Source organism: Culex pipiens, chromosome 2 (genome assembly GCF_016801865.2).
Source record: "Culex pipiens pallens isolate TS chromosome 2, TS_CPP_V2, whole genome shotgun sequence".
Lineage (NCBI taxonomy): Eukaryota > Metazoa > Arthropoda > Insecta > Diptera > Culicidae > Culex > Culex pipiens.
In genome coordinates this window covers 48,340,563-48,365,262 of record NC_068938.1, presented here as the reverse complement: position 1 = coordinate 48,365,262, position 24,700 = coordinate 48,340,563, and the positions used below count along the sequence as shown (strand labels likewise).

General features: G+C 36.4%; 4 protein-coding genes across 5 annotated transcripts; 1 reads left to right on the top strand and 3 right to left on the bottom strand.

Annotated features, from left to right (window-relative positions):
• Positions 1-7,226: 7,226 nt before the first annotated feature.
• Positions 7,227-9,348, bottom strand: LOC128092815 (zinc finger protein 136-like). Its single transcript, XM_052707567.1, has 2 exons — positions 9,142-9,348; positions 7,227-9,082 (listed from the first exon to the last, which is right to left on the bottom strand). The coding sequence occupies exons 1-2, from the start codon at positions 9,256-9,258 to the stop codon at positions 7,295-7,297; spliced, it is 1,905 nt and encodes a 634-aa protein (XP_052563527.1). The 5' UTR covers positions 9,259-9,348; the 3' UTR covers positions 7,227-7,294.
• Positions 9,349-9,863: 515 nt separating this feature from the next.
• Positions 9,864-14,696, bottom strand: LOC120421956 (uncharacterized). Of its 2 annotated transcripts, XM_039585270.2 has the most exons (3): positions 13,289-14,696; positions 13,032-13,228; positions 9,864-10,613 (listed from the first exon to the last, which is right to left on the bottom strand). In XM_039585270.2, the coding sequence occupies exons 1-3, from the start codon at positions 14,664-14,666 to the stop codon at positions 10,350-10,352; spliced, it is 1,839 nt and encodes a 612-aa protein (XP_039441204.1). In that variant the 5' UTR covers positions 14,667-14,696; the 3' UTR covers positions 9,864-10,349. The 2 variants fall into 2 exon arrangements, with proteins under 2 accessions (XP_039441204.1, XP_039441203.1); XM_039585269.2 differs by having other exon boundaries at positions 13,032-14,696.
• Positions 14,697-19,937: 5,241 nt separating this feature from the next.
• On the bottom strand, positions 19,938-21,563 carry LOC128092816 (uncharacterized). Its single transcript, XM_052707568.1, has 2 exons — positions 21,139-21,563; positions 19,938-20,557 (listed from the first exon to the last, which is right to left on the bottom strand). The coding sequence occupies exons 1-2, from the start codon at positions 21,561-21,563 to the stop codon at positions 19,948-19,950; spliced, it is 1,035 nt and encodes a 344-aa protein (XP_052563528.1). The 3' UTR covers positions 19,938-19,947.
• Positions 21,564-22,187: 624 nt separating this feature from the next.
• LOC120421957 (guanine nucleotide-binding protein-like 1) lies at positions 22,188-24,694 on the top strand. Its single transcript, XM_039585271.2, has 4 exons — positions 22,188-22,506; positions 22,567-22,919; positions 22,983-23,129; positions 23,192-24,694. The coding sequence occupies exons 1-4, from the start codon at positions 22,428-22,430 to the stop codon at positions 24,377-24,379; spliced, it is 1,767 nt and encodes a 588-aa protein (XP_039441205.1). The 5' UTR covers positions 22,188-22,427; the 3' UTR covers positions 24,380-24,694.
• The last annotated feature ends 6 nt before the right edge of the window (positions 24,695-24,700 follow it).

Below are 24,700 nucleotides of genomic sequence, written 5' to 3'. Positions count from 1 at the left end.
TAATAATGTTTGGCAGCATTTAGTAGAGCACGACAAAATAGACCAAAATAAGACCGGCGAGAACGGGAAGTATCTAATTATAGATCGAAAAATCAATGTATGCTATTTGAAGGGACTGAAAAATAATTGGTAGATGGAGCCATATTGATATTGAGAAAATTGACAAATTCAGAAATTCAGAAATTCAGAAATTCAGAAATTCAGAAATTCAGAAATTCAAAAATTCAGAAATTCAGAAATTCAGAAATTCAGAAATTCAGAAATTTAGAAATTAAGAAATTTTGAAGTTATAAACTTAAGAAATTTAGAAATTAAGAAATTTTGAAATTATGAACGTAAGAAATTAATAAATTAAGAAATTCTGAAATTTTTTCTTAATTTGTTAATTAGTTAATTTGTTAATTTCTTACTTTCTTAATTTCTTAATTTCTTAATTTCCTAATTTCTTAATTTCTTAATTTCTTGATTTCTTAATTTCTGAATTTCTGAATTTCTGAATTTCTTAATTTCTTAATTTCTTAATTTCTTAATTTCTTAATTTCTTAATTTCTTAATTTCTTAATTTCTTAATTTCTTAATTTCTTAATTTCTTAATATCTTTATTTCTTTATTTCTATATTTCTTTATTTCTTTATTTCTTTATTTCTTTATTTCTTTATTTCTTTATTTCTTTATTTCTTTATTTCTTTATTTCTTTATTTCTTTATTTCTTTATTTCTTCATTTCTTTATTTCTTTATTTCTTTATTTCTTTATTTCTTTATTTCTTTATTTCTTTATTTCTTTATTTCTTTATTTCTTTATTTCTTTATTTCTTTATTTCTTTATTTCTTTATTTCTTTATTTCTTTATTTCTTTATTTCTTTATTTCTTTATTTCTTTATTTCTTTATTTCTTTATTTCTTTATTTCTTTATTTCTTTATTTCTTTATTTCTTTATTTCTTTATTTCTTTATTTCTTTATTTCTTTATTTCTTTATTTCTTTATTTCTTTATTTCTTTATTTCTTTATTTCTTTATTTTTTTATTTCTTTATTTCTTTATTTCTTTATTTCTTTATTTCTTTATTTCTTTATTTCTTTATTTCTTTATTTCTTTATTTCTTTATTTCTTTATTTCTTTATTTCTTTATTTCTTTATTTCTTTATTTCTTTATTTCTTTATTTCTTTATTTCTTTATTTCTTTATTTCTTTATTTCTTTATTTCTTTATTTCTTTATTTCTTTATTTCTTCATTTCTTTATTTCTTTATTTCTTTATTTCTTTATTTCTTTATTTCTTTATTTCTTTATTTCTTTATTTCTTTATTTCTTTATTTCTTTATTTCTTTATTTCTTTATTTCTTTATTTCTTTATTTCTTCATTTCTTTATTTCTTTATTTCTTTATTTCTTTATTTCTTTATTTTTTTATTTCTTTATTTCTTTATTTCTTTTTTTCTTTATTTCTTTATTTCTTTATTTCTTTATTTTTTTATTTCTTTATTTCTTTATTTCTTTATTTCTTTATTTCTTTATTTCTTTATTTCTTTATTTCTTTATTTCTTTATTTCTTTATTTCTTTATTTCTTTATTTCTTTATTTCTTTATTTCTTTATTTCTTTATTTCTTTATTTCTTTATTTCTTTATTTCTTTATTTCTTTATTTCTTTATTTCTTTATTTCTTTATTTCTTTATTTCTTTATTTCTTTATTTCTTTATTTCTTTATTTCTTTATTTCTTTATTTCTTTATTTCTTTATTTCTTTATTTCTTTATTTCTTTATTTCTTTATTTCTTTATTTCTTTATTTCTTCATTTCTTTATTTCTTTATTTCTTTATTTCTTTATTTCTTTATTTCTTTATTTCTTTATTTCTTTATTTCTTTATTTCTTTATTTCTTTATTTCTTTATTTCTTTATTTCTTTATTTCTTTATTTCTTTATTTCTTTATTTCTTTATTCGTGTTTTTCCGAATTTCTTATTTTCGTAGTTTCTTAATTTAATCTAAATTATAGAATTTGTTTTCTTCTTCTTCTCTCTCTCTCTCTCTCTCTCTCTCTCTCTCTCTCTCATATGTCTTCCAAAAATGAGGTGGGGGGAGGGGGTTCCACCCGAATGTACCTGCCCTGGTTTGGGGGCTGTCCAAAATATGTCAACTACCACTTCGGTTTTTAACAATTTGACGGTTTTTGACAATTTGACAACTCTAGCTACGAAAATCACCCGACTCCAATAACTCCAATCACGACTACACATTCCTGCTTTCATAAATAACATCAATTCCATTCCATTACTTGCTTTTCTTCTTAATTTCTCCCACCCTTCTAACCTTCAGCCAGAACTATGATGCAATTATTAAATCTTTATTCCATAAAAATAAATATGAAAAAAATCTAATTTTTTCCATGTTTTCAACTTTCCGTGCATGGTAAACCGTACACACTTTGATCTAGCGTACTGTTTAAAAATGTTCTATGTTTATGGGAAACACTCGTATCATAGGTGGCAATCAACATTTTCCTTGAATTACATACATTTCATGCTGTGAAATAAAATCAAAATTCTTCCTTGTTATTTGAAAATGTAAAAACCCACTTTAAAATAATTTGAGGTAGCCTATCGCCTCTTTTCAAAACTTTGTCGACATCAACAGCAGCCGATTCCATTGTTGCCATTTTGGCATCGGAAAAATCTCATGTGTTTGCCACAAAACGCTTGAAACGCTTGCCTGCTTGAAATATTCACGGAAATATTTCACAGCGTTATTTGGTTTGTGTCCATGGTGTCGCGGCAGCAATATGGCTGCCCGGACAGGCATCGAACTACGATGCACTGACATTTTAGCAAAGCATGGTAGTGACTATGCTTTCGATGTCGGTCATCTTACGATGCTCGTGCATCGAAAATCAAAAGTCGGAAAATCACATTTTCGGGGCTTTCCGGCAATTAGTATTTGTTTTTATTGTTCGTACTGCCATGAACAATCAATCTAAACTATTTTACCACTCAACTTGGTCGAAAAATATGAGTTTTCGACCAAATTTAACCACGAGCATCGAAAGCCGCTTTCGATGTCGGTCATCGAAAAATCCATGAAAATCCACCCTTAGAGACATAAATGCAAAAATATTCGAAATTTTTAAAATTATTTATTTTAAATTAAAAAAAATCTTAGATTCAAGAATAATAAAAAAAAGCAAAAACAAAAAAAATAGCACAGCATAGCATTTGTGTCTACTTGTACTTGCTACTCTATCTTCTAGAATTCTAGAACTTTTTTGAATAGGTCCTATACTGCCCATGTTCGCATAAATGTCTCATATGCAAAAACAGCAAGCCAAGAAAAACGCATTTGTAGTTTTCCCATACATAAGTCTACGTGTTAAGTTTTCGCGACAAAACTGGATTTCCTCCTGATTTCTAGAACAAAGTACTGAATGTTATAGGCTCTTTCGAAATAGCACACAACTTTGAATCAAACTGCATCAATAACTCGAAATCGATGGAAATGCATATGGGACATTTATGCGATCAGAGGCAGTATAAACATATGAAACACAATAGCTTATAGGACCTTTAAAAAAACTCTAAAATTGTTCCGTGGACCACAGATGAAGAGTAGGTAAAGCCCGCTGAACAATCACGGCTCCGGCCACGACCAGTGGTAAGATCACATAAAACACTTCGGCTTTGGACCATTAACATTGTTTTGCTTGAAATCAATAATTCAAAAAAATAGAAATTCAAATAGAAATATTATAAAATTCTAAAATTCAAAAGCTAAAATAAAAAAAAGCAATTAAAAATTTAAAATCCAGGGATTTCAAGAAAAATCGGTTCGTACTAAGTTCTCGCCAAAATTTCACTCCAGAATTCACGATTTTTTGGTTTGATCTCAAAATTTGGAACTTTGACCAAAAATATGACTCCAAAAATGCACAAAATTATTTGATTTTGTTGATTGTTATCTGTGATAGTGGCATTTAAGAATTTAAGAATTTAAGAATTTAAGAATTTAAGAATTTAAGAATTTAAGAATTTAAGAATTTAAGAATTTAAGAATTTAAGAATTTAAGAATTTAAGAATTTAAGAATTTAAGAATTTAAGAATTTAAGAATTTAAGAATTTAAGAATTTAAGAATTTAAGAATTTAAGAATTTAAGAATTTAAGAATTTAAGAATTTAAGAATTTAAGAATTTAAGAATTTAAGAATTTAAGAATTTAAGAATTTAAGAATTTAAGAATTTAAGAATTTAAGAACTTAAGAATTTCAGAATTTCAGAATTTCAGAATTTCAGAATTTCAGAATTTCAGAATTTCAGAATTTCAGAATTTCAGAATTTCAGAATTTCAGAATTTAAGAATTTAAGAATTTCAGAATTTTAGAATTTCAGAATTTTAGAATTTCAGAATTTTAGAATTTTAGAATTTCAGAATTTCAGAATATTAGAATTTCAGAATTTCAGAATTTAAGAATTTAAGAATTTAAGAATTTAAGAATTTAAGAATTTAAGAATTTAAGAATTTAAGAATTTAAGAATTTAAGAATTTAAGAATTTAAGAATTTAAGAATTTAAGAATTTAAGAATTTAAGAATTTAAGAATTTAAGAATTTAAGAATTTAAGAATTTAAGAATTTAAGAATTTAAGAATTTAAGAATTTAAGAATTTAAGAATTTCAGAATTTCAGAATTTAAGAATTTCAGAATTTCAGAATTTAAGAATTTAAGAATTTAAGAATTTCAGAATTTCCGAATTTCAGAATTTCAGAATTTCACAATTTAAGAATTTAAGAATTTCAGAATTTCAGAATTTTAGAATTTCAGAATTTAAGAATTTCAGAATTTCAGAATTTCAGAATTTTAGAATTTCAGAATTTCAGAATATTAGAATTTCAGAATTTCAGAATTTAAGAATTTAAGAATTTAAGAATTTAAGAATTTAAGAATTTAAGAATTTAAGAATTTAAGAATTTAAGAATTTAAGAATTTAAGAATTTAAGAATTTAAGAATTTAAGAATTTAAGAATTTAAGAATTTCAGAATTTAAGAATTTAAGAATTTAAGAATTTAAGAATTTAAGAATTTAAGAATTTAAGAATTTAAGAATTTAAGAATTTAAGAATTTAAGAATTTAAGAATTTAAGAATTTAAGAATTTAAGAATTTAAGAATTTAAGAATTTAAGAATTTAAGAATTTAAGAATTTAAGAATTTAAGAATTTAAGAATTTAAGAATTTAAGAATTTAAGAATTTAAGAATTTAAGAATTTAAGAATTTAAGAATTTAAGAATTTCAGAATTTCAGAATTTTAGAATTTAAGAATTTCAGAATTTCAGAATTTCAGAATTTCAGAATTTAAGAATTTAAGAATTTAAGAATTTAAGAATTTAAGAATTTAAGAATTTCAGAATTTTAGAATTTCAGAATTTAAGAATTTCAGAATTTTAGAATTTCAGAATATTAGAATTTCAGAATTTAAGAATTTAAGAATTGAAGAATTTAAGAATTTAAGAATTTAAGAATTTAAGAATTTAAGAATTTAAGAATTTAAAAATTTAAGAATTTAAGAATTTAAGAATTTAAGAATTTAAGAATTTAAGAATTTAAGAATTTAAGAATTTAAGAATTTAAGAATTTAAGAATTTAAGAATTTAAGAATTTAAGAATTTAAGAATTTAAGAATTTAAGAATTTAAGAATTTAAGAATTTAAGAATTTAAGAATTTAAGAATTTAAGAATTTAAGAATTTAAGAATTTAAGAATTTAAGAATTTCAGAATTTTAGAATTTCAGAATTTAAGAATTTCAGAATTTTAGAATTTCAGAATTTCAGAATATTAGAATTTCAGAATTTCAGAATTTTAGAATTTTAGAATTTAAGAATTTAAGAATTTAAGAATTTAAGAATTTAAGAATTTAAGAATTTAAGAATTTAAGAATTTAAGAATTTAAGAATTTAAGAATTTAAGAATTTAAGAATTTAAGAATTTAAGAATTTAAGAATTTTAGAATTTAAGAATTTAAGAATTTAAGAATTTAAGAATTTAAGAATTTAAGAATTTAAGAATTTAAGAATTTAAGAATTTAAGAATTTAAGAATTTAAGAATTTAAGAATTTAAGAATTTAAGAATTTAAGAATTTAAGAATTTAAGAATTTCAGAATTTCAGAATTTTAGAATTTAAGAATTTCAGAATTTCAGAATTTCAGAATTTCAGAATTTAAGAATTTAAGAATTTAAGAATTTAAGAATTTCAGAATTTTAGAATTTCAGAATTTAAGAATTTCAGAATTTTAGAATTTCAGAATATTAGAATTTCAGAATTTAAGAATTTAAGAATTGAAGAATTTAAGAATTTAAGAATTTAAGAATTTAAGAATTTAAGAATTTAAGAATTTAAGAATTTAAAAATTTAAGAATTTAAGAATTTAAGAATTTAAGAATTTAAGAATTTAAGAATTTAAGAATTTAAGAATTTAAGAATTTAAGAATTTAAGAATTTAAGAATTTAAGAATTTAAGAATTTCAGAATTTTAGAATTTCAGAATTTAAGAATTTCAGAATTTTAGAATTTCAGAATTTCAGAATATTAGAATTTCAGAATTTCAGAATTTTAGAATTTAAGAATTTAAGAATTTAAGAATTTAAGAATTTAAGAATTTAAGAATTTAAGAATTTAAGAATTTAAGAATTTAAGAATTTAAGAATTTAAGAATTTTAGAATTTTAGAATTTCAGAATTTAAGAATTTAAGAATTTAAGAATTTAAGAATTTCCGAATTTCCGAATTTCAGAATTTCAGAATTTAAGAATTTATGAATTTAAGAATTTAAGAATTAAAAAATTAAAAAATCTAAGAATTTAAAAATTTCAGAATTTGAGATTTTTTTTTCGGAAATTAAAAATCAATATTACAGAAATAAAATAGTTCAAACTTAAAAATAATTAAAGAGCAAGGATGAGAAAAAATCAGCTTTTTCAGAAACCAATGAATCCAGGGTTTTAATAAAAACAAGTTAAAATATTTTCAAAAATATATTAACACTGAAATTAGAAAAAAAAATCCAAGAGTTAAAACCAATTCTAATCATTGGCAAAGTCACGAAAACAAGTAAAATTGTCAAACCCAAGATTTTCGCAAAATTCTTCTTCCATTGCTCTTGTAAGATTCAAAATGGGTTAAAAAGACGATTTTTTAGGTCTACGTTAGTCCAGAGGCGGGATATAACGATCATAAGATCAGAAAAAGATTTTCTTGCATTGATCAACTCAAACATATTTTATTGATAGTGACAATTTCCAAATTCTTCCGCTACACTCCCTCCAGCGTCGCAATCAGCTCCTTCCGATCCACTTCAATCTCACCGCCAACGGTTACATCCTGCTGAATTTCCTCTTCTTCATCCAAGTACACAAGCTGCGCCTCTGCTAGTTCCTCATGTTCCTCCTGCTTCTGCTGCTCCTCCTCCCCATCTTCAACCGGTTCCTGTTTCTGCTGCTGAAACGCCACACCGTGCGTCCGCTGGTGCTTTTTAAGCGCCGAGGTCGTGATGAACCGCGACTTGCATATTTCGCAACCGTACGGCTTGGTTTGCGTGTGGATTCGCTCGTGGACCAGCAGGTTCGACGAGTGGGTGAAGGATTTGCTGCAGTAGCGACACTCGCGGCCCTTGTAGCCCATGTGCACGTGGAGATGTTCCTTGAACTTGTGCTGGTAGGCGAACGTTTTCTGGCAGTACTCGCACTGGTACTTGCGGATCTTCCGATGGATGACGTCGACGTGGTTTTTCAGAATCGTGGCGGTGGCAAACTTCCGGTCGCACTCCTTGCACGGGTAGCTTTTGTAGTGATTCCGGTAGTGGGACCACATCAGGGCGTAGGTCGATGCGATGTACGGACAGTCGGGTTCCTCACAGCGGCGCGGATAGGACGCGGGATCTTTCAGGTGGTGCGGGAAGTAGTCAACCTTTTCCGAAGCGGCCACGTACACCGGATCGTCCGGAAAGTGCTGGACCATGTGCTTGCGAAGGGCGAAAGCGGTTGTGAAGTGGGTGCCACACTCCTTGCACGGATGGCCGTTCAGTTCCAAATGTTGTTGCTTGATGTGTCGCAGCTTGTGTTGGGCGAAGTTGCTTTCGTGGTTGAACCCGCGGCCACAGAAAGGGCACACGAATTGCGCTTCATTCGAGTGAGTTCGTTGATGCCGACGAAGCAGCGTCCCAGTCTGGAACGTCTTTTCGCACGTCTCGCACTTGTACTTTTGCAATTCACGGTTCTTGTGCGCAAGAACATGCTTTCGGTACTTCCGGATCTCGTTGAACTTCTGGCCACAGGTCTCACAGGAGAACTCCGTGTTAACTTCCGCGTGCGCGTTTCTCGCATGATCGTACATTGGTGGATACGAACGGAACCGCAACGGGCAATGCTTGCATACGTAGTTGAACCCGTGAGATTCGTAGTGTTTGTTCAGCGCCAGCAACGTCTTCAGATGAATCGGATTCGTTTCCGTACTGCACTGCAGGCATTGATGCGGCAGCATGTTCGAGTGATTGACCAGGTGAACGTCGAAACTGTCCTTGTCCTCCAGAACCTCGTTGCAGACGTAGCATTTGTTGGGAATCGTTTCAACCACCTCTAGCTTCTCCCTGCGCTTTCTCGAAGCACGCGCCATCTTTACCGGCATCGCTGCAGCAACTTCCTGCGTAGAACCTTCCTCCACTTCCAAACCTCCCTCCGACAGTTCGTCATCAATCTGTATCTCATCATCGTCGTCCTCCACCAGTGCTTCGATCTTAATATCAACGAGCTGCTCCTCCGCCGCCGTTTCTTCTTCCACCTCAAAGTCGAACGACTCAAGCTGAACGCTCTCTACCGGAAGCAAAGGCCGCTGCTCGTCCTCCTCCAAATGTTCCTCGTCCAGCATCTCGATCTGCTCGTACAGACCATCACTAGGCGCCTCTTGCTGCTCCAGTTCTACCCTTTTCCCCTCCTGCAGCAGCCTCTGGCATCGAAGGACCTCCTTGTGGAACTGCTGCAAGCACTCGACCTTCCGTAGGCAGCTCTCGCACACGTACTTGGGCAAGCTACGGCCTTTGGGCAGCTGAAATCGGGGAAAACCGGAGGTCAGCCCTTGAAATTGTTTTGATTTCAGAATCTTACCTCCAGGTGGAACGTTTCGCGAAGTATCTCCTCCAAGGATGCGTCACCGATAGTAGTTTTGAACAGGGCGTGCTTGCCAGATGAAGGCCGCAAGCAGAGGCGGCACATCTGGGCCATGATGACCGGACCGGATTAGTTTTGAAACGAGTTTATTTTATTCTCGATTCTGGATTTCTGAAAAAGGTGTTTCGATGGTTTTGCTCGAGTTGCAACCGTCAAGCTTTCAAAATAAACAAACTTCACTTGTCAATCGTTAAACACGGAGGGAAACTTGGAGATAAAAAAATCAACATTTTTGACAAAACTTCTTGTAAAAATACACTTATCAATATCCTTTTTTCTTTTTTCAATTAGGCAAAGCATTAGTCAAATAATTATTTATGTGGTGAAAATAGTTTTGAAATAAAAATAATTTCTTCTTTAGGATAAGGCTGTTGCAGATATTTTTAAAAGTTAAAGGCTAGTATGCTGATCGGAAGGAAAGGGGTCAAGAAACAGCTTTACGAACCGCAGAACAAAGGAGAGAGAGCGATTTCTTGGGGCTTTTCTTCACCCTCTCTGACTTGCTTGCGCTGCCGCTGCTGCCCATTTGATTTTTTTCTTGACCGGTTCCTTCCAAACTGCGTATACCGCTTAAAGCTTTTCTAGGCTTTTGTGATGACAAAGATGGCCTTTTCAATGTACTGGCTTTAATATACTTACTCACTCGCGTAAACTTCTTATAAGTTTAAATAGGAATTAGGGAATAGTTTTAAGACTCGGATTTAGGATTAAGTTAAATATCAAATTATACTGTCTCCGTACTCGCTGACGGCTAGATTCGAAAGAATCTTTTATTAAATAAAAATGCCTTTTTATACATGCACGATCTCGCACGATCGTTCCCGATCTCACTCGATCGTTGCGAGTTCATCCCGATCATATTCAATCGGTTTTACCGAACACGGTTAATAATTATTAATAATTTTATCTGGACACTACAAGATCTTCCCTCTTAAGCAAATTCATTCTAATTTGTATTTGATTTCATATTTATCGAGAATATAAACTTAATTTCATTTCACTGCTTATATACTACACTGTTAACAATATCAGAAAGAAATATAATTTCAAATTCACTTTAATTCAGCGCAAAAATGTATTTTTCATGATGATTGGTTCGACTGTGCATTTCTTAGAACTTGCACCTGAACGCAAAGGTAAATCTGTTAATTGTGTCCCTGCTGATTCTCCAATCTGGCCCTCGACCTCGTTCTAACAGGACTGCGGGATTCGTTGTCAACCTTTCTCTGCTTACGATACACCGCGTAATCCCTCGAATGCCCGAGTAATCCTCCATCGTCATCGATTGAGGAGAAGTTGCGTTTGTAACTGTTGGCCGCAAAACACATCTTCACGGATCCACGTTTGGGAACGTGCAACGCCTTCAGCTGATGTCTGTGCGCCGTAGCCACGTGTCGGCCAATTTGAATCTGGAAGACATTTTTAGACACTTTTTTAATAAACTGTGCTTCAACCCACTTTGGGAAGGTATCGTGACTATTTTTACAACAGCTTATCCCCTGCCTCAATTTTATCCAAATCATTTGGAGGATCAAGTTTTTCAGTGTCAACGACACATCGTTGTGCTGGAGGTTCAGCCAGATTGTGTTTGTAAGTTTTAGTTGGATTAATCAAATCTAACAAGGTCTTTGGTGTATATTTGAAAACTCTTTCAGAAGGAAACAAACCTTCAGAGTTTAAGGAACCATTTCTATAGTTAATTAGAAACAGATTAAGCTTTTCATCCATCTCAAGAGATTTCGTTTTGTTATCAATTAAAAATTTCTTTAGCACATCTTTGACAACTCTCACCATTCTTTCAGCCTGGCCGTTGCTGGCAGGATTGTACGGCGGGCTTTTAAGAACTTTTATGCCTTGTTGTTCCAAAAAACCAATAAATTCCGTGGAATTAAAAGGTGGGCCACCGTCTGTAACAATTACATCCGGTAAACCAAAGCGTGTAAACATTGCCGCAAATTTCTTGTTAACAAGTCTTGCATTAGTGCCAAAACGCATCCATTCAACTTCCAACCATTTAGTATTGCTGTCAACAATCAATAAGAAAGTATTTCCTTGGAAGAAGAAGAAATCTGCATGCAAACGACTGAACGGTCTTGTGGTAGGAATCCAGGACCCCGAAGCTTCCGGTTTCCTCACAACTTCCATCTGAGAGCAAGATTCACAACTTTTAACAAAGTCTTCAATGTCTGAATTTAAGCCTGGCCAGTAAACTGTCCTTCTGGCTAACTTCTTCATTTTCACCATTCCTCCATGATTCAGGTGTAATAATTGTAAAATCTTTTCTCTCAAACTGCTTGGAATTACCGCTCGATCTTCTAACAGCAAAACACCATCAATGACTTCCAACTTTTCCCTCTGCGAAGAAAAATCTCTGAACTGATTTGGTATAGATTTTGGCCAACCGATTGTGACAAAATTCAAAATTTCTTTCAAGAACTTATCGTTCTAAAAAGTTATATAACAAATACTATTACAAAAATAAAAATGGTGCAAAAAAAGTTTGTACACCTTTCGAAAATTAACATAAATAAAGTTATTTGTTGACAAATCACCATAAATCCTGTCTCCCAACTCCAAATAGGCATCCTTGACTGATTAAAAAAATAATTTGGATTGAATATAAAGTTTACTAATTACTTAGTATAAAAGTTTATATAACTCTGGAAATTCTATATAAAACTTATCTAAACTTTATTTTGCAAACTTTCAATTTAACTAAATGTCAATATATTACCATAGAATTGCTAAATAAACATTTTGGAGTGGGTATAACACCGTTTTGGGGGTCTTTGTATCGCTAGAATAGATTTTTCGTTGGAATTTCGTACCAACCCGGAATTACGTCGTCGAAAAATCCGCCGGCATCCGAACCGGTCCACAATTCACAAGTTAACCTATGAGACATCGGAAAGGGCATAAAATTTCCGATCTTTTGATACCCATACATCTAGGTTTTCTATAAAACCCACGTTTTTAAATACCTGGGCAAAAAGTAAGTTTGATCCACGAGAACAAAAATTACGAAATTCCATACATTTTTGGCAGATTGCTCAAACGAAACCATAACAACGTTTTTGCCTAGGTATTTAAAAACGTGGGTTTTATAGAAAACCTAGATGTCTGGGTATCAAAAGATCGGAAATTTTATGCCCTTTCCGATGCCACATAGGTTGACTTGTTAATTGTGGACCGGTTCGAATGCCGGCGGATTTTCCGACGACGTAATTCCGGGTTGGTACGAAATTCCAACGAAAAATCTATTCTAGCAATACAAAGACCCCCAAAACGGTGTTATACCCACTCCAGAATGTTTATTTAGCAATTCTATGGTAATATATTGACATTTAGTTAAATTGAAAGTTTGCAAAATTAAGTTTAGATAAGTTTTATTTAGAATTTCCAGAGTTATATAAACTTTTATACTAAGTAATTAGTAAACTTTATATTCAATCCAAATTATATTTTTAATCAGTCAAGGATGCCTATTTGGAGTTGGGAGACTGGATTTATGGTGATTTGTCAACAAATAACTTTATTTATGTTAATTTTTCGAAAGGTGTACAAACTTTTTTTGCACCTTTTTTATTTTTGTAATAGTATTTGTTATATAACTTTTTATAGAAAACATATTTTCATGAGCTTTTTGCAGCAAAATGTTCGGCATGAGTTTCTGAACAAAACGTAGTACTAGGTTTATGTCAACATTAAATTGTTTACATGTTTCATCACAAAATGTGCATAGTGCCCAAGGGGTGTAAATACTTTTTTTACATACTGTAAGTGTTGGGAATCAGTATTTTATTTAAAGAAACTTTGCAATCTATTACCATGCGTAAATCCCCATCCTTTTTTACAATCGCAATAACTGGCGAAGCCCACTCGCTCGCCTTGATTGGTGTGATCACTCCCTGTCGCTCCAACATGTCTAAATGCTCATTGAATTTGTCTTTGATCTTGTACGGAACTTGATACGCCTTCTTGAAAATTGGTTGTTCTGATTTAAAGGTCAGATCAGCTTGGTACCCTGTAATTGGTTCAGTAAAGTCTTTAGAGAACACTTTGTTGTATTTCAGTTTAAGATTACCTAAAACTGTGTCAGTTGATTTGTAATCCAAATTTCCAATGATATTTGCCGGTAAAAACTGAGTTTTCCAGCCAGGATAGAACATGTCAAGCCAATCTCTGCCTAAAAGTGGTGTAAAGTTCTTCAAACACCTCAAAACAACCAAATTTCCGGTCTCGGTTCGCTTATTCAACCCAATTTCAACAGAAATCTGTCCAAGCACCTCCAAACCCGAACCATTAACCACAACCAAGCGTTTATTGCAAGATTTAAGAGGAATTTCATTGAAATATTGCTCGTACAAATGTTGACTAATAACAGCAACTGCTGACCCTGTGTCAACTTCCATTTCCAAAAATTTGTCATGAACTCGAACATCCACTAAACACGGCTCACTTAAGGTCTTCTCATCCCCAATTTTCATGCACTGCATCTCACTTTCATCATCCTCAGAGTTGTTGATTCTGATTCTGTTGAATTTGTCAAAAACCGGTTTAGTTTCAGGAGTATCCTCTTCAACAAAATTCACCCTTTTAACTTGTTTACCCGCAAGCAAATCACAAAAACGCTTAATGTGTCCCTTTCTTTTGCAATAATTACAAATTGCATTGTTGTAGTAATTTTGTTCACGGCTGTGGCTGCGATCGTAGCTGTGATTACGATTGTGAGATCTGCGATCGTAATCTCGCCTCTCACGACTCACTTCTCGGCCTCTGCGATCCATGTCACGTCCTCTGCGCTCATGACCACGATCACGACTCCTGCTGCGTGAACGATATCTCCCCAAACAAGAATTAACTTTTGGTCCCAATCGCTGATGAACAGCCAGAACGCTAGCAGTAGCACCAACATTTTCCACACGATTTTCACCCATTTGTTGAGCCCGTTTTTCAGCCCTCTCCGTGTTGATTACCATCTTCTCAACCTGCGCCAAACTTAAATCTTCATCTTCTAGCAGTTTATGTTGCAAACGTTTGTCTTTAATGCCCATAACAAGTTTGTCGCGAAGAGCCTCATCTTTAAATGCATTGAAGTTGCAATCTTCAGCGAGAAGTTTTACTGAGAGTACAAAATTCTCAGAACTTTCATTAAGAAGTTGAAAACGGTTGTAAAAATCAAATCGATACATCATGGCTGACACAGCTTTATCAAACCTGCCTTTCAGCTGCTTAACAACTTCCTTAAATTCAAGTTTTTCAACTTCTTGCTTAGGAAAAATCAATTTAATTTCATCAAAAACGTCCTCGCCACTCACAGAGATAAACCACGACAACTTATCTGCATCGGAAGCCACCTTGTTGAGTTTGCACATTACTTCAAATCGCTCAACATAATTGGCAAAAGACTTGCTTCGATGGTAATGATCGATAGAACCGATCATGCCGGGAACAGACGACATCTTGGGGCGAAAAAAAAAATCAAGTTTTCTACTTACAGTAACCGCAGGAGTGTGACCGTAGCTTTGGCTGAACTCTTGGGTTAATGCTGCTGATGACACGTGTCCGCGCGGTCGGTTGGTGCTTCTCGCCGACCGTGAGCAAATCGTCTGGCCTCGCCGCCCTGATTCCTCACTCACGCCTCACTTGTCAAATCTTGCTCCTCTCGCGATCTGGATTAGCGATTCTCACCGCGTCAAGCCTGCTCACCGTCGGATTACCGCGATCTCACGCCGCGAACAAAAGGATGATCGCGAGGATGATCGGCTTGGAACGGCTGGTGCGTGTGTGCGGCTGTGAATAGAACAAAAGATTTGTTACAAAATGGAGTCTGCTAATCACGTGATCGGTATGAAGAGATGGGTTTTCACAAAAATTTCAATATGCGCTTAATCGAGGAATCTCCGTGCAATAGCTGTTTGAGATCACTAACTACAGACTATCTACGGTTCTCGCAGGTCACTTAATACTCACGTCTGTTCACTCTGGACTAATTAGATCCGTTTGAACCTCTTCGCCTTAAATCTGCAACCACAAATTGCGTTAAACCAAAAATCACTGCACGACGCGTTCCGCGTTTTCAACGTTTTCTCTCGTCGCCACTTTTAATATACTTACTCACTCGCGTAAACTTCTTATAAGTTTAAATAGGAATTAGGGAATAGTTTTAAGACTCGGATTTAGGATTAAGTTAAATATCAAATTATACTGTCTCCGTACTCGCTGACGGCTAGATTCGAAAGAATCTTTTATTAAATAAAAATGCCTTTTTATACATGCACGATCTCGCACGATCGTTCCCGATCTCACTCGATCGTTGCGAGTTCATCCCGATCATATTCAATCGGTTTTACCGAACACGGTTAATAATTATTAATAATTTTATCTGGACACTACACTGGCCACTGGTTTTATAATTTTAGAATGTAATATTTTACGAAGTTAAAATTTTAAAAAAGAATTATGAAATGAAAGCCGATGAACTTCTTAATTTTCCAACTCCTTGTTTTTTTTGAATTTTTAAAGTTCTTTAATTAATTGAATTTACAATTTTTTTTTTCAACTGCATGAATTTCTGGATTTTTTCTTATATTTCCTTATTATTTTTAAAGTTCTTAAATTTCTTTTTTTTCTCGGAATTTCTAGATTTTTTAATGTTTTTAAATTTCTTATATTTCCCGACTTTTTTAATTTTGACAAAAATCTTGATCTTATTGTTTTTAAAAAGAATTTTTCAAAGTTTCAAAACTTGATTTTCGATATTTTTTTTATTTTTTTTTTATTTCTCGAATTTTCCGAATTATAATATTTAAATTTGTTTTTAATTTGAAGATTACAGAATTTGATATTTTACAATTTCAATAGGGTCCTAAACCCCTAAATTTTCTTGATTTATTGAATTTTCGGAATTTGTTGAATGTCTTGAATTTTCGGAATTTGTTGAATGTCTTGAATTTCCGGAATTGGTTGAAATTGCTATTTTTTTCGTTTTTGCCTGGACGTCATTGTCATGTTCGTAAATATGACGATTCAGCATGAATTTTAATCGGAAAAATCGCAAAAAAATCACACTGCATCGATTTTTGACGCTCTATCGATTCATCTTGACAGAATTCGTCTATCTCCAACCCTCGAATTTTGAGAAAATAAATTCCGTAGAGATCGAGTGATGTTCGTGTGTGGTAAAATTTTGCCAAATTTTGTGTCGCGTCGGTCAATTTTTTTTTTATTTTCATATCTTTTGTTTGTGTTTACAACCTCCCAAATTTTCATGGAGATTCATAATTTGGTTCTGGAGTTAGAGCCGTTTGTTTAACCTACCATAAGAAAAAAAAACCCTAAAAAAGGTAAAAGCCCACCTGGTGACCTTCGCCAACATTTTTCGTTTCTAATTTTATCCGAATTTCTTCCTACATTCATAGTACAGACCATGAGTGAGCATCTGAAAAAAATGTGACATCGATCGGCAATCCCAATCAATTATTAGAACGATTTACTTTTTGCCTTTCTTACTAAAGAATGGTATAGGTTTTACCTTATGGCTGGACGTCATTTTCATATTCGTAAATATGACAATTCAACATGAAAAATCGCTACAAAATCACACTGCATCGATTTTCGATGCTTAGTCGCCAAGTTGTCAAGTTCAGCTTCGAATACTGGCGCAAGAAATGGTGGCGCATATAGTTTTGGCTCGACTTATACTAGTTTGTAGTTGCTTGTCTACCGATGTTTCCTACAACATGTAGCTTTTTGGTTTCTTTGCCCTGTCCGTTTTTGCATAACTGTCCAATGTTTATGCAAAAACTTTTGTGACTTAGGACATTCATCCCGCTACAAACAATTTGTTTCCCGTGTGCTCCTTAAATCGCATTTAAGTAGGCTTCATTTTGTCGTGATTTCGTAAGTTGATTTAACAGAGTTCATTGGATTCCAACAGGAGTTTTCTAAGCTTTTCATCGTTTATATCGTTTTCAAAGTTTTCAATGCTCGCGACGCCAATGGTTATCTTCCTAAGGTTTCGCGATTGAGTGTGTAGTGGTGTGGTTGTAAAAATAGCTATCTCTGACTTTTTCACTTTTGTAGATGCTGAATTGCAAGCTTCCTTGCACTGTGCGGCACACGCGGTTCACTTTAACCTCGGTTTTGCTTTGCTCCTGCTTTGTTCGGTTTATGGGCTCGTACCAAAACTAGAACACCAAAACCGCGGTGTGCGACGTCACTGGCGCATAAGAAGCTTGCTATGCTCGCGTTTGTCATAAACACTTGTTTGATTAAGAATTGTACGATTAAAAATATTCTTTTGGTGAAAATTGATAATACCTTGCTTTCATCATAATTTCTTTTGTATCATGTCACTTTCTTTTGTGCTGACGTTATAAATAAACAAAGTCGATGTTATGAATTGAAAGAAGTTATATTCTTTAGTAAGAAAGGCTCTATTAAATCGTTTTTTTTTTATTTTTTTTATGACATTCTTTATTTTAAAAATTTCTTGAATAGAATTCCTCGTATCATCGAGGAAACTCAAAAAATCAAATCAAATTATTCGCTCTACAGCATTGCCTTGGCGTTCTCGATTGCGAAATTCCTACTCGAAACTAGGTGTCCGCAGGTTTGGTTGTTGAGGCAACTGAAAACATCTTTTTACACCTTAGCTTCCATCCACCCCGGGATTCGAACTGACGACCTTTGGATTGTGAGTCCAACTGCCTACCAGCGACTCCACCGAGGCAAGACCCTGAGAGACGACTCCTACACCTGGATTGAGCTAACGACCTTACCCTCTAAGGTTAGACCGGGGCCAACATTTAATTCCCCATCCGACGGAAGGTTTAGTCAGACAAATCTCGTCTCGAAAAATGCCACCGGGACCTTCTGGGATCGAACCCAAGCCAACCACGCTTACCCCTACACCACGGTTCCCGAGGAAACTCTGTAGGTATGCTAAAAATTGGTGTTTAGGCCCTTATAAAAAAAATCCAAATATGTTTCTTCATTACTAAAAAATGCTTCCTTGACCTGATAAAAAGTTGCAAACTATCAGGTTATCGTTATAAATGAACGCACAAATTCCAAATGACATTTTTTTTTTTATTTTTCAAACCAAACATATTGCGCGTATCTAGATAATATCAATTTCAGTGATTTTACAAAACGCCAGGGTGGTATGACCGCATGACGTGCGGCTTGTTTGAAAAATAAGATCATAGCAACCGTTAAATATTCTGTTCGATCAAAATATCTGTCATTAATCAACTGTTTTCTTATTTAGTTGACTATTTCCTGCTTACAAAAAGAAATTTGCTGTACACGCGAAGGTTTGGTTTAGAATTGATAAGTTTTATTGTTACTAATAATTATTCATTTGAACAGCTAAAATGTTATACCCTGAAGACGATTTAATCACATATGACGCATTGAACTCAGCATCCGATTCATCGGAAGACGAGTCGAGCTACGGGGAACCAGAATTTCTACTGGATCAATGCGATGAGGCCGATTCTGCTCCGTACCTCGTGGACGAACTTTTCGTGCGTGATCAGTCGGTGAATAGTGAAGAGACGAACAACGCAAACGAACCACGTGCTTCCGGCTCAAAACCAAGATCGGTGTCCAAGAGAAAGGTAAATTATCTGTTTTAGTTGGTAAAATGTTGACGATGACATTGTTGTACGACTTACAGAATGGGTTGTCTGCATTGAACGAGCCGTCAGGAAGCAAGAGGCAAAAGGACAAGCCTTTAACGTTTAAAGGCGAAGTGATAATTAAAAACTTTAAGAACCAAAAAGGCGCAGATCCATGTGGTGTCTTGGATGTTCAAGCAGATGATTCAGATGGCGTGTTGCGTAAAATCTGGGATTATTGCGCTACATTTGTACACCGTGGAGTTGTGTTCAATGACACCATTCATGACACAATAGCAGCAGAGAGCGATTCTTCGATTGCATTGGTTGCGTGGGAGGAAGACATGCCGTCTTACGAATCGTGCTGGAACTTCATGCAGGTCCACGATAAAATGAGCAAGCGGTACTTTTGTCCCTCGAAGATTGAGGCGAAGTCACTGCTAAGCTGGGAGGATAAAGATGTGTGTGTTATCCTTTTTAAGTACAGTGCTTCGGTTACTAGTAAGAAACGATGGACTCTGCTGAAAGAAAAGCTGTTGAGCCCAATTCTAAAGGATCGTGCGGGTGCTGAAGCGATTTCATCGGTCAACGCTGTGAAATCTGAGCTGAAGGAACGGCATGGCAGGTATCTCTGTGCCGACGATATCGTGTGGTTGTGCTGGGCAAACTACATCTGCACCATGCCTTCAGAAAATCGAGCAGCTTTGATCGACGACTCCCCACCAACACACATGGTGGAACTATTTTCTACGGTGCCAGTTCACAGCGAAACTCAGCTAGAAAAAGGTCGGCTCGATCTTCAGGTGGCCTCAACTGTAATTGCTTCTTACAGAACCAACATCGAACAGATGGAATCCGATCATCAGCAGCTGCTGAACCTTGCCAGCCTGCAGGGTCAAAGATTAGCCCACATGCGGGAGAAGCTGACTGAACACGAAGCGATGATCAACGCGATGAAAAGGACCGTGTCTGCGCGGGAAACCAGTTTTTCTGAAGGGCTGGCTCGTGGCGTAACCGACAGCAATGATGATCAACACGCTTAAACTTTTTTCTATATTATATCCGAGAATTAAACTTCATTTCAACATTTCATTTATCAGTACAATAAAAACTAATGCTAAACCTTACAAGCTTTATTAAAACCCACACTTGGATCAAAGAGACCCCCCGAAAAATATCCACATTTCCTGAAGATCTTGGAGCAATCTCTATTTTTCCACTGTTTCAACGCCTTTGCAATCACCACTAGGAGATCTTCAGAGCTATTTTCAACGTAGGTACGTTTAAGGTACCGCTTCAGATACCCGAACACTAGCTCGATCGGGTTGTAGAATGGTGCGTAGGCTGGCAAGAAAATCGCGATTACTCCAATTGATCGCAGGTACTCGATGATCGCATGGTGACAATGGATCCTCGCACCGTCGAGGATCCAGATCGAGTAGACTCCTGGATGTTGCATCACGCGGCCCGATGTAGCAAACGCTCTCACACACTCGAAAAACTTTACCCTAGTGAAGGTACCTTCCACGGAAAACGACTCGAGCAATCCGTTAACGCCCAGAAAACTCAGCATTGAAACTCTTGGGCGGCGAGTAAACTCGCCTCGGAACACGATCCGCTCACCAATAGGAGCGTACCCCTTGGTCCTCAATATTCCTCGGTTGTCAACAGCAAACTCGTCAAGAAACACCAAATTATGAATGTCCCACATTAGAACAGATAGTTCGACGGTAACATTTCAAAAGGTATCATGTACATTTTGACACTTTCTGGGTTATTGCATATTCTGAAAGTACTCCTAATAAGCTACCTCTCCACCAAAAATGAGCAAAAGTTACTTCAGTAAAGTCTGTTTAATCATGATTTTAAATAAAGTAACATAAACAAAATCTCTGCCATCAGCAGTCCCTGTTTATATAGCCCTGTCAACCTGTCAAACAAAAGGCTACATAAACCTCGTGACGAAAAAAAAGCAACATGAACAAAGCGCCATGTACATTCTGCAAAGAAAAACGAATCATAACAAAGCGCCCCCCTCAGTGACAGCAGGGTGATATCGACGTTGGTGATTTCAAAAGAAGTTATGTTTGTTTTTCTCAAATAAAATTACGGAAATAATGTTTTATTGAATATGGATGATCAAGTATCAACAAAAGCAACGTTTTTCATCGTTTGTTATCATTAGAACATCTTATTTTGCTTTTATATTAAAATGGGAATTGAAAATGGATGCTCAACATTCAAATGCGTTTTTCTCAAAACGCATGGTTTGTACATGATGCTTTTTGAATTGTTGGCGTCGAGTTCAGCATGATACCGGCATACATCTTGAGTCCGCAACTGCACCGCTCGACGCTCCAGAACTTTCCAGCTGTACCCTTCGGCATGCAATATGCGATTGATGGTTGTAATGCTTATTTGCTTGCCGAACTTGAGCTGGAACCGTTGTTTCGCCTCGTCCAGAAGAAGAACAGGACAAGACTTGTAAAGGTCGATCAAATATGACCTTTCGGACGGTGAAAATTTTATGTACACCTGCTCCCTTTCCTTCCTCGAGCAAAGCTCGTTTTCGTCGTACTTTTCAATCCAGTTTGAAATCGTAGATGGGTGCTTGCAATAAATTTTGGCCAGTTGAGTTTTACTTAGTTTTAAGTAGTAAAAGCCGTAAATGCAATGGAGAATCGTGTTGGGGGAAGCGTGCTTGTGAAGCACTTCCTGCCGAGCATGCGCCATGTCTAAAAAGACAGTTGATTTGTGTTCAAATTTACTTTTTAATATTTAAATAAAAAATAATCACCTTGTGAGGTTTAGAATCGCTATTTTTCCCAGAATGACAGTTGCTGATGACAATTAAATTTGAATGATGAAGATTATCAATCGAGAAATTAAAAGTGAGAGTGTGTGCAACATGGAGTTAAACTTTCTGTGCAGTTGCTGTGAAGGTTCCCATGGCACTTCGAAAAGTTTAACTCCATGTTGCACGCACACACTCTCACTTTTAATTTCTCGATAGAGTTATCTACGTGCGCATGTATTGCGTGTACGTACACGAAAAAGATTGAGGTTAAATTTTGTACCCGCCAGCAAAACAAATGGGGTACTAGTGTGCGTGAGCTCGGGCTTAGATAACTCTATGCTTGCTGTACCGTTTCAGTTTCAGTTCAGTTAGTTTAGCTGTCATGCGGCTGTCATGCGACCATTTTTATGCGGTCATACCAACGCCTACAAATTCTAATTATTAACGCCCGCAGTAATATTTTTTTAATTCTAAAACAAAATATTTTTTCCTTGCGTGTAAACTTCACCTTTCGCCACTGACAGTTCCACTCCGCGACAGCTGTTTTTTTTGTGCAAATAAATTTTGTTTTGATCCGTCCGCGGTTCGTCCTCTCCAGCCAGCCAGCCAGCGATTCCCCAAACGTCTCTCTTGTAGTACGCGCACCCAAGTTCACCACAGGTCGTCGTCGTCGTCGTCGCTGTGTGCGGTGCATGCAAGAGCATTTGCAAAAGTGGGAGTGCCAAAATAATAACGCGTAAAATCGTCACCATCGATTTCGTGGCGTGGCGTAACCTTCGGAAGGAAGCCGCCTTTTCACGATGCCGCAGGGACGCAGGAAGGTTCCGTTCAGTGGCAAGCAGAAGAAGCAGCAGCTGGTCGCTAAAAAGCAGGCAAAATGTGAGTATTTCTTTTTGGAAAGGTTGGAAATATATTTTGATTTATTGGGTCGGCTTTCAGCGAGCACTTCGCACAACATAATCCGGAAGTTGCGCGACGAGGAGTCGAGCGACGTCAGCGAGGACAGCGACTTCCCGAAGACGTTCCACGAGAATGTGGAGCGGATCAACGCGCAGCCGACGAAGGATCCGCGCTGCAAGGCGAACCGGTACGTGCTGCAGTTTCACCGGGAAACCGGCAAGGAGTTGCGCGAGATGAAGGAGGAGGCCCGGAAGGCGCTGGTTCCGTGCAGCGAGGAGCAGCAGGAGCTGGGGGATAACTACTTTGTGGAGTACGATTTTCCGAAGCGGCCCAAGTGGAGCTACGAGATGTCCAAGGAGCAGCTGGACGCGAACGAGAATCGGTACTTTTTTGTGAGTGCGCGGGATTAGTTTGTGTGGCTTCTTTGAGATTGATCGGGTTTGTTTTGTTCGCAGAAATACATCACCTATCTGGAGAAGACGCACTACGACGACATGAAGTCGCTGAGCTTTTGCGAGCTCAACCTGGAAACGTGGCGTCAGCTGTGGCGGGTGCTGGAGCTGTCCGACATCGTGCTGACCATTGTGGATGTTCGCTTTCCGGTGAGTGACGCTTTCGATTGGGGTTTATTTTCGGACGATAAGTGAGTCTTGGTTTTTTTCAGACGTTGATGTTCCCGCCCTCGCTGTACCATTACGTCACGCAGGATCTGGGCAAGGGCATGATCGTGGTAATCAACAAGATCGACCTGGTCGAGGCAGAGGTGGTGCTCGGTTGGAAGCGTTACTTTGAGGAGAAATATCCGAGTATCAAGGTGGTGCTGTTCACGTCCTATCCGTCGTACAATTTGCGTGGGAAGCACGAGAACAAGCAGGGACTGAAGATTCGTCGTCGTCGAGGTCGCATGCGTATGGCAGCGGAGGGCGCCCAGCAGATCTACAACTTTTGCCGGGAGTTTTGCGAGGAGGAGGTCGACTTGGGCTCGTGGCAGCAGAAGATCAACGAGGAACGCAGCACTCCGATGGACGTGGACGGGGACGATGAGGAAGGGCCGGAAGTTGAGCGAACTCACGAGGAGGAGAAGGATTTCTCGTTTGAGGAGCGAGCTCGCTTCCAGGACGGAGTGTTGACGATCGGGTGCGTTGGATTCCCGAATGTTGGCAAGTCTTCGCTGCTGAACGCCGTCATGGGAAAGAAGGTGGTCTCCGTCAGCAGGACTCCTGGTCACACAAAGCATTTCCAGACGATCTACCTGACCAACACGGTCCGGCTGTGCGATTGTCCTGGGTTGGTCTTCCCGTCGGCCGTGTCCCGCAAGCTGCAGGTCCTCATGGGCAGCTATCCGATCGCACAACTCCGTGAACCGTACGCCTCGATCAAGTTCCTCGCCGAACGTGTAGATCTTCCCAAACTGCTCGTTCTAAAACATCCAGAAAACGAAGCCGGTGACGAGTGGTCCGCGATCGACGTATGCGACGCCTGGGCCATCAAACGAGGCTTCCTCACGGCCAAGGCCGCCCGTCCAGACACGTACCGTGCCGCCAACAACATCCTTCGCATGGCCCTCGACGGCAAAATCACCCTATCCCTGAAACCCCCGGGCTTCCAACGCGCCCTAGAGCAGTTCCTCGCCGATCCAGAACTGGGCCGGGTTCGCGAAATCCAAGCCCTTTCCGAGCCGGCCACCGACAAGGAGGACGACGATGACTTTTTCTCCGACACGGACACCGAGGACGTCACGGGCGCCGCCAGCAACGACGCCGACAACGAGGAGGACGAAGAAGGCAACTCGACGCTGTCCCCGGTGGCCGGAGCGGCCAACCCGTTCTCGCTGCTCGGAAGTCCCGAATAAATGTGATGAAGATAAGCAACGCTGTTATGAACCGTTTTTGAACTTTACGCTTTTCATACAAAAAGGAAAAAAAATATAAGAAATATATATTTTATCGTAAAACAACCGTAAAAACACACACCGAGAGAGAGCGAGCGAGCGAGCGGTGATCGAGCGAGACTTGAAAAAATGGATAGCGCACGCGTTTGTTACGTATATTTATTGTTACCTTCACACCACACAACACTCTACCGCCACCAACAACAAAAACTGTGGAAATCCAACAACTCAAAAGTGTATTTTGCCTACCCGCAATAAATGAGCCCAACTCGCAGATTCTTG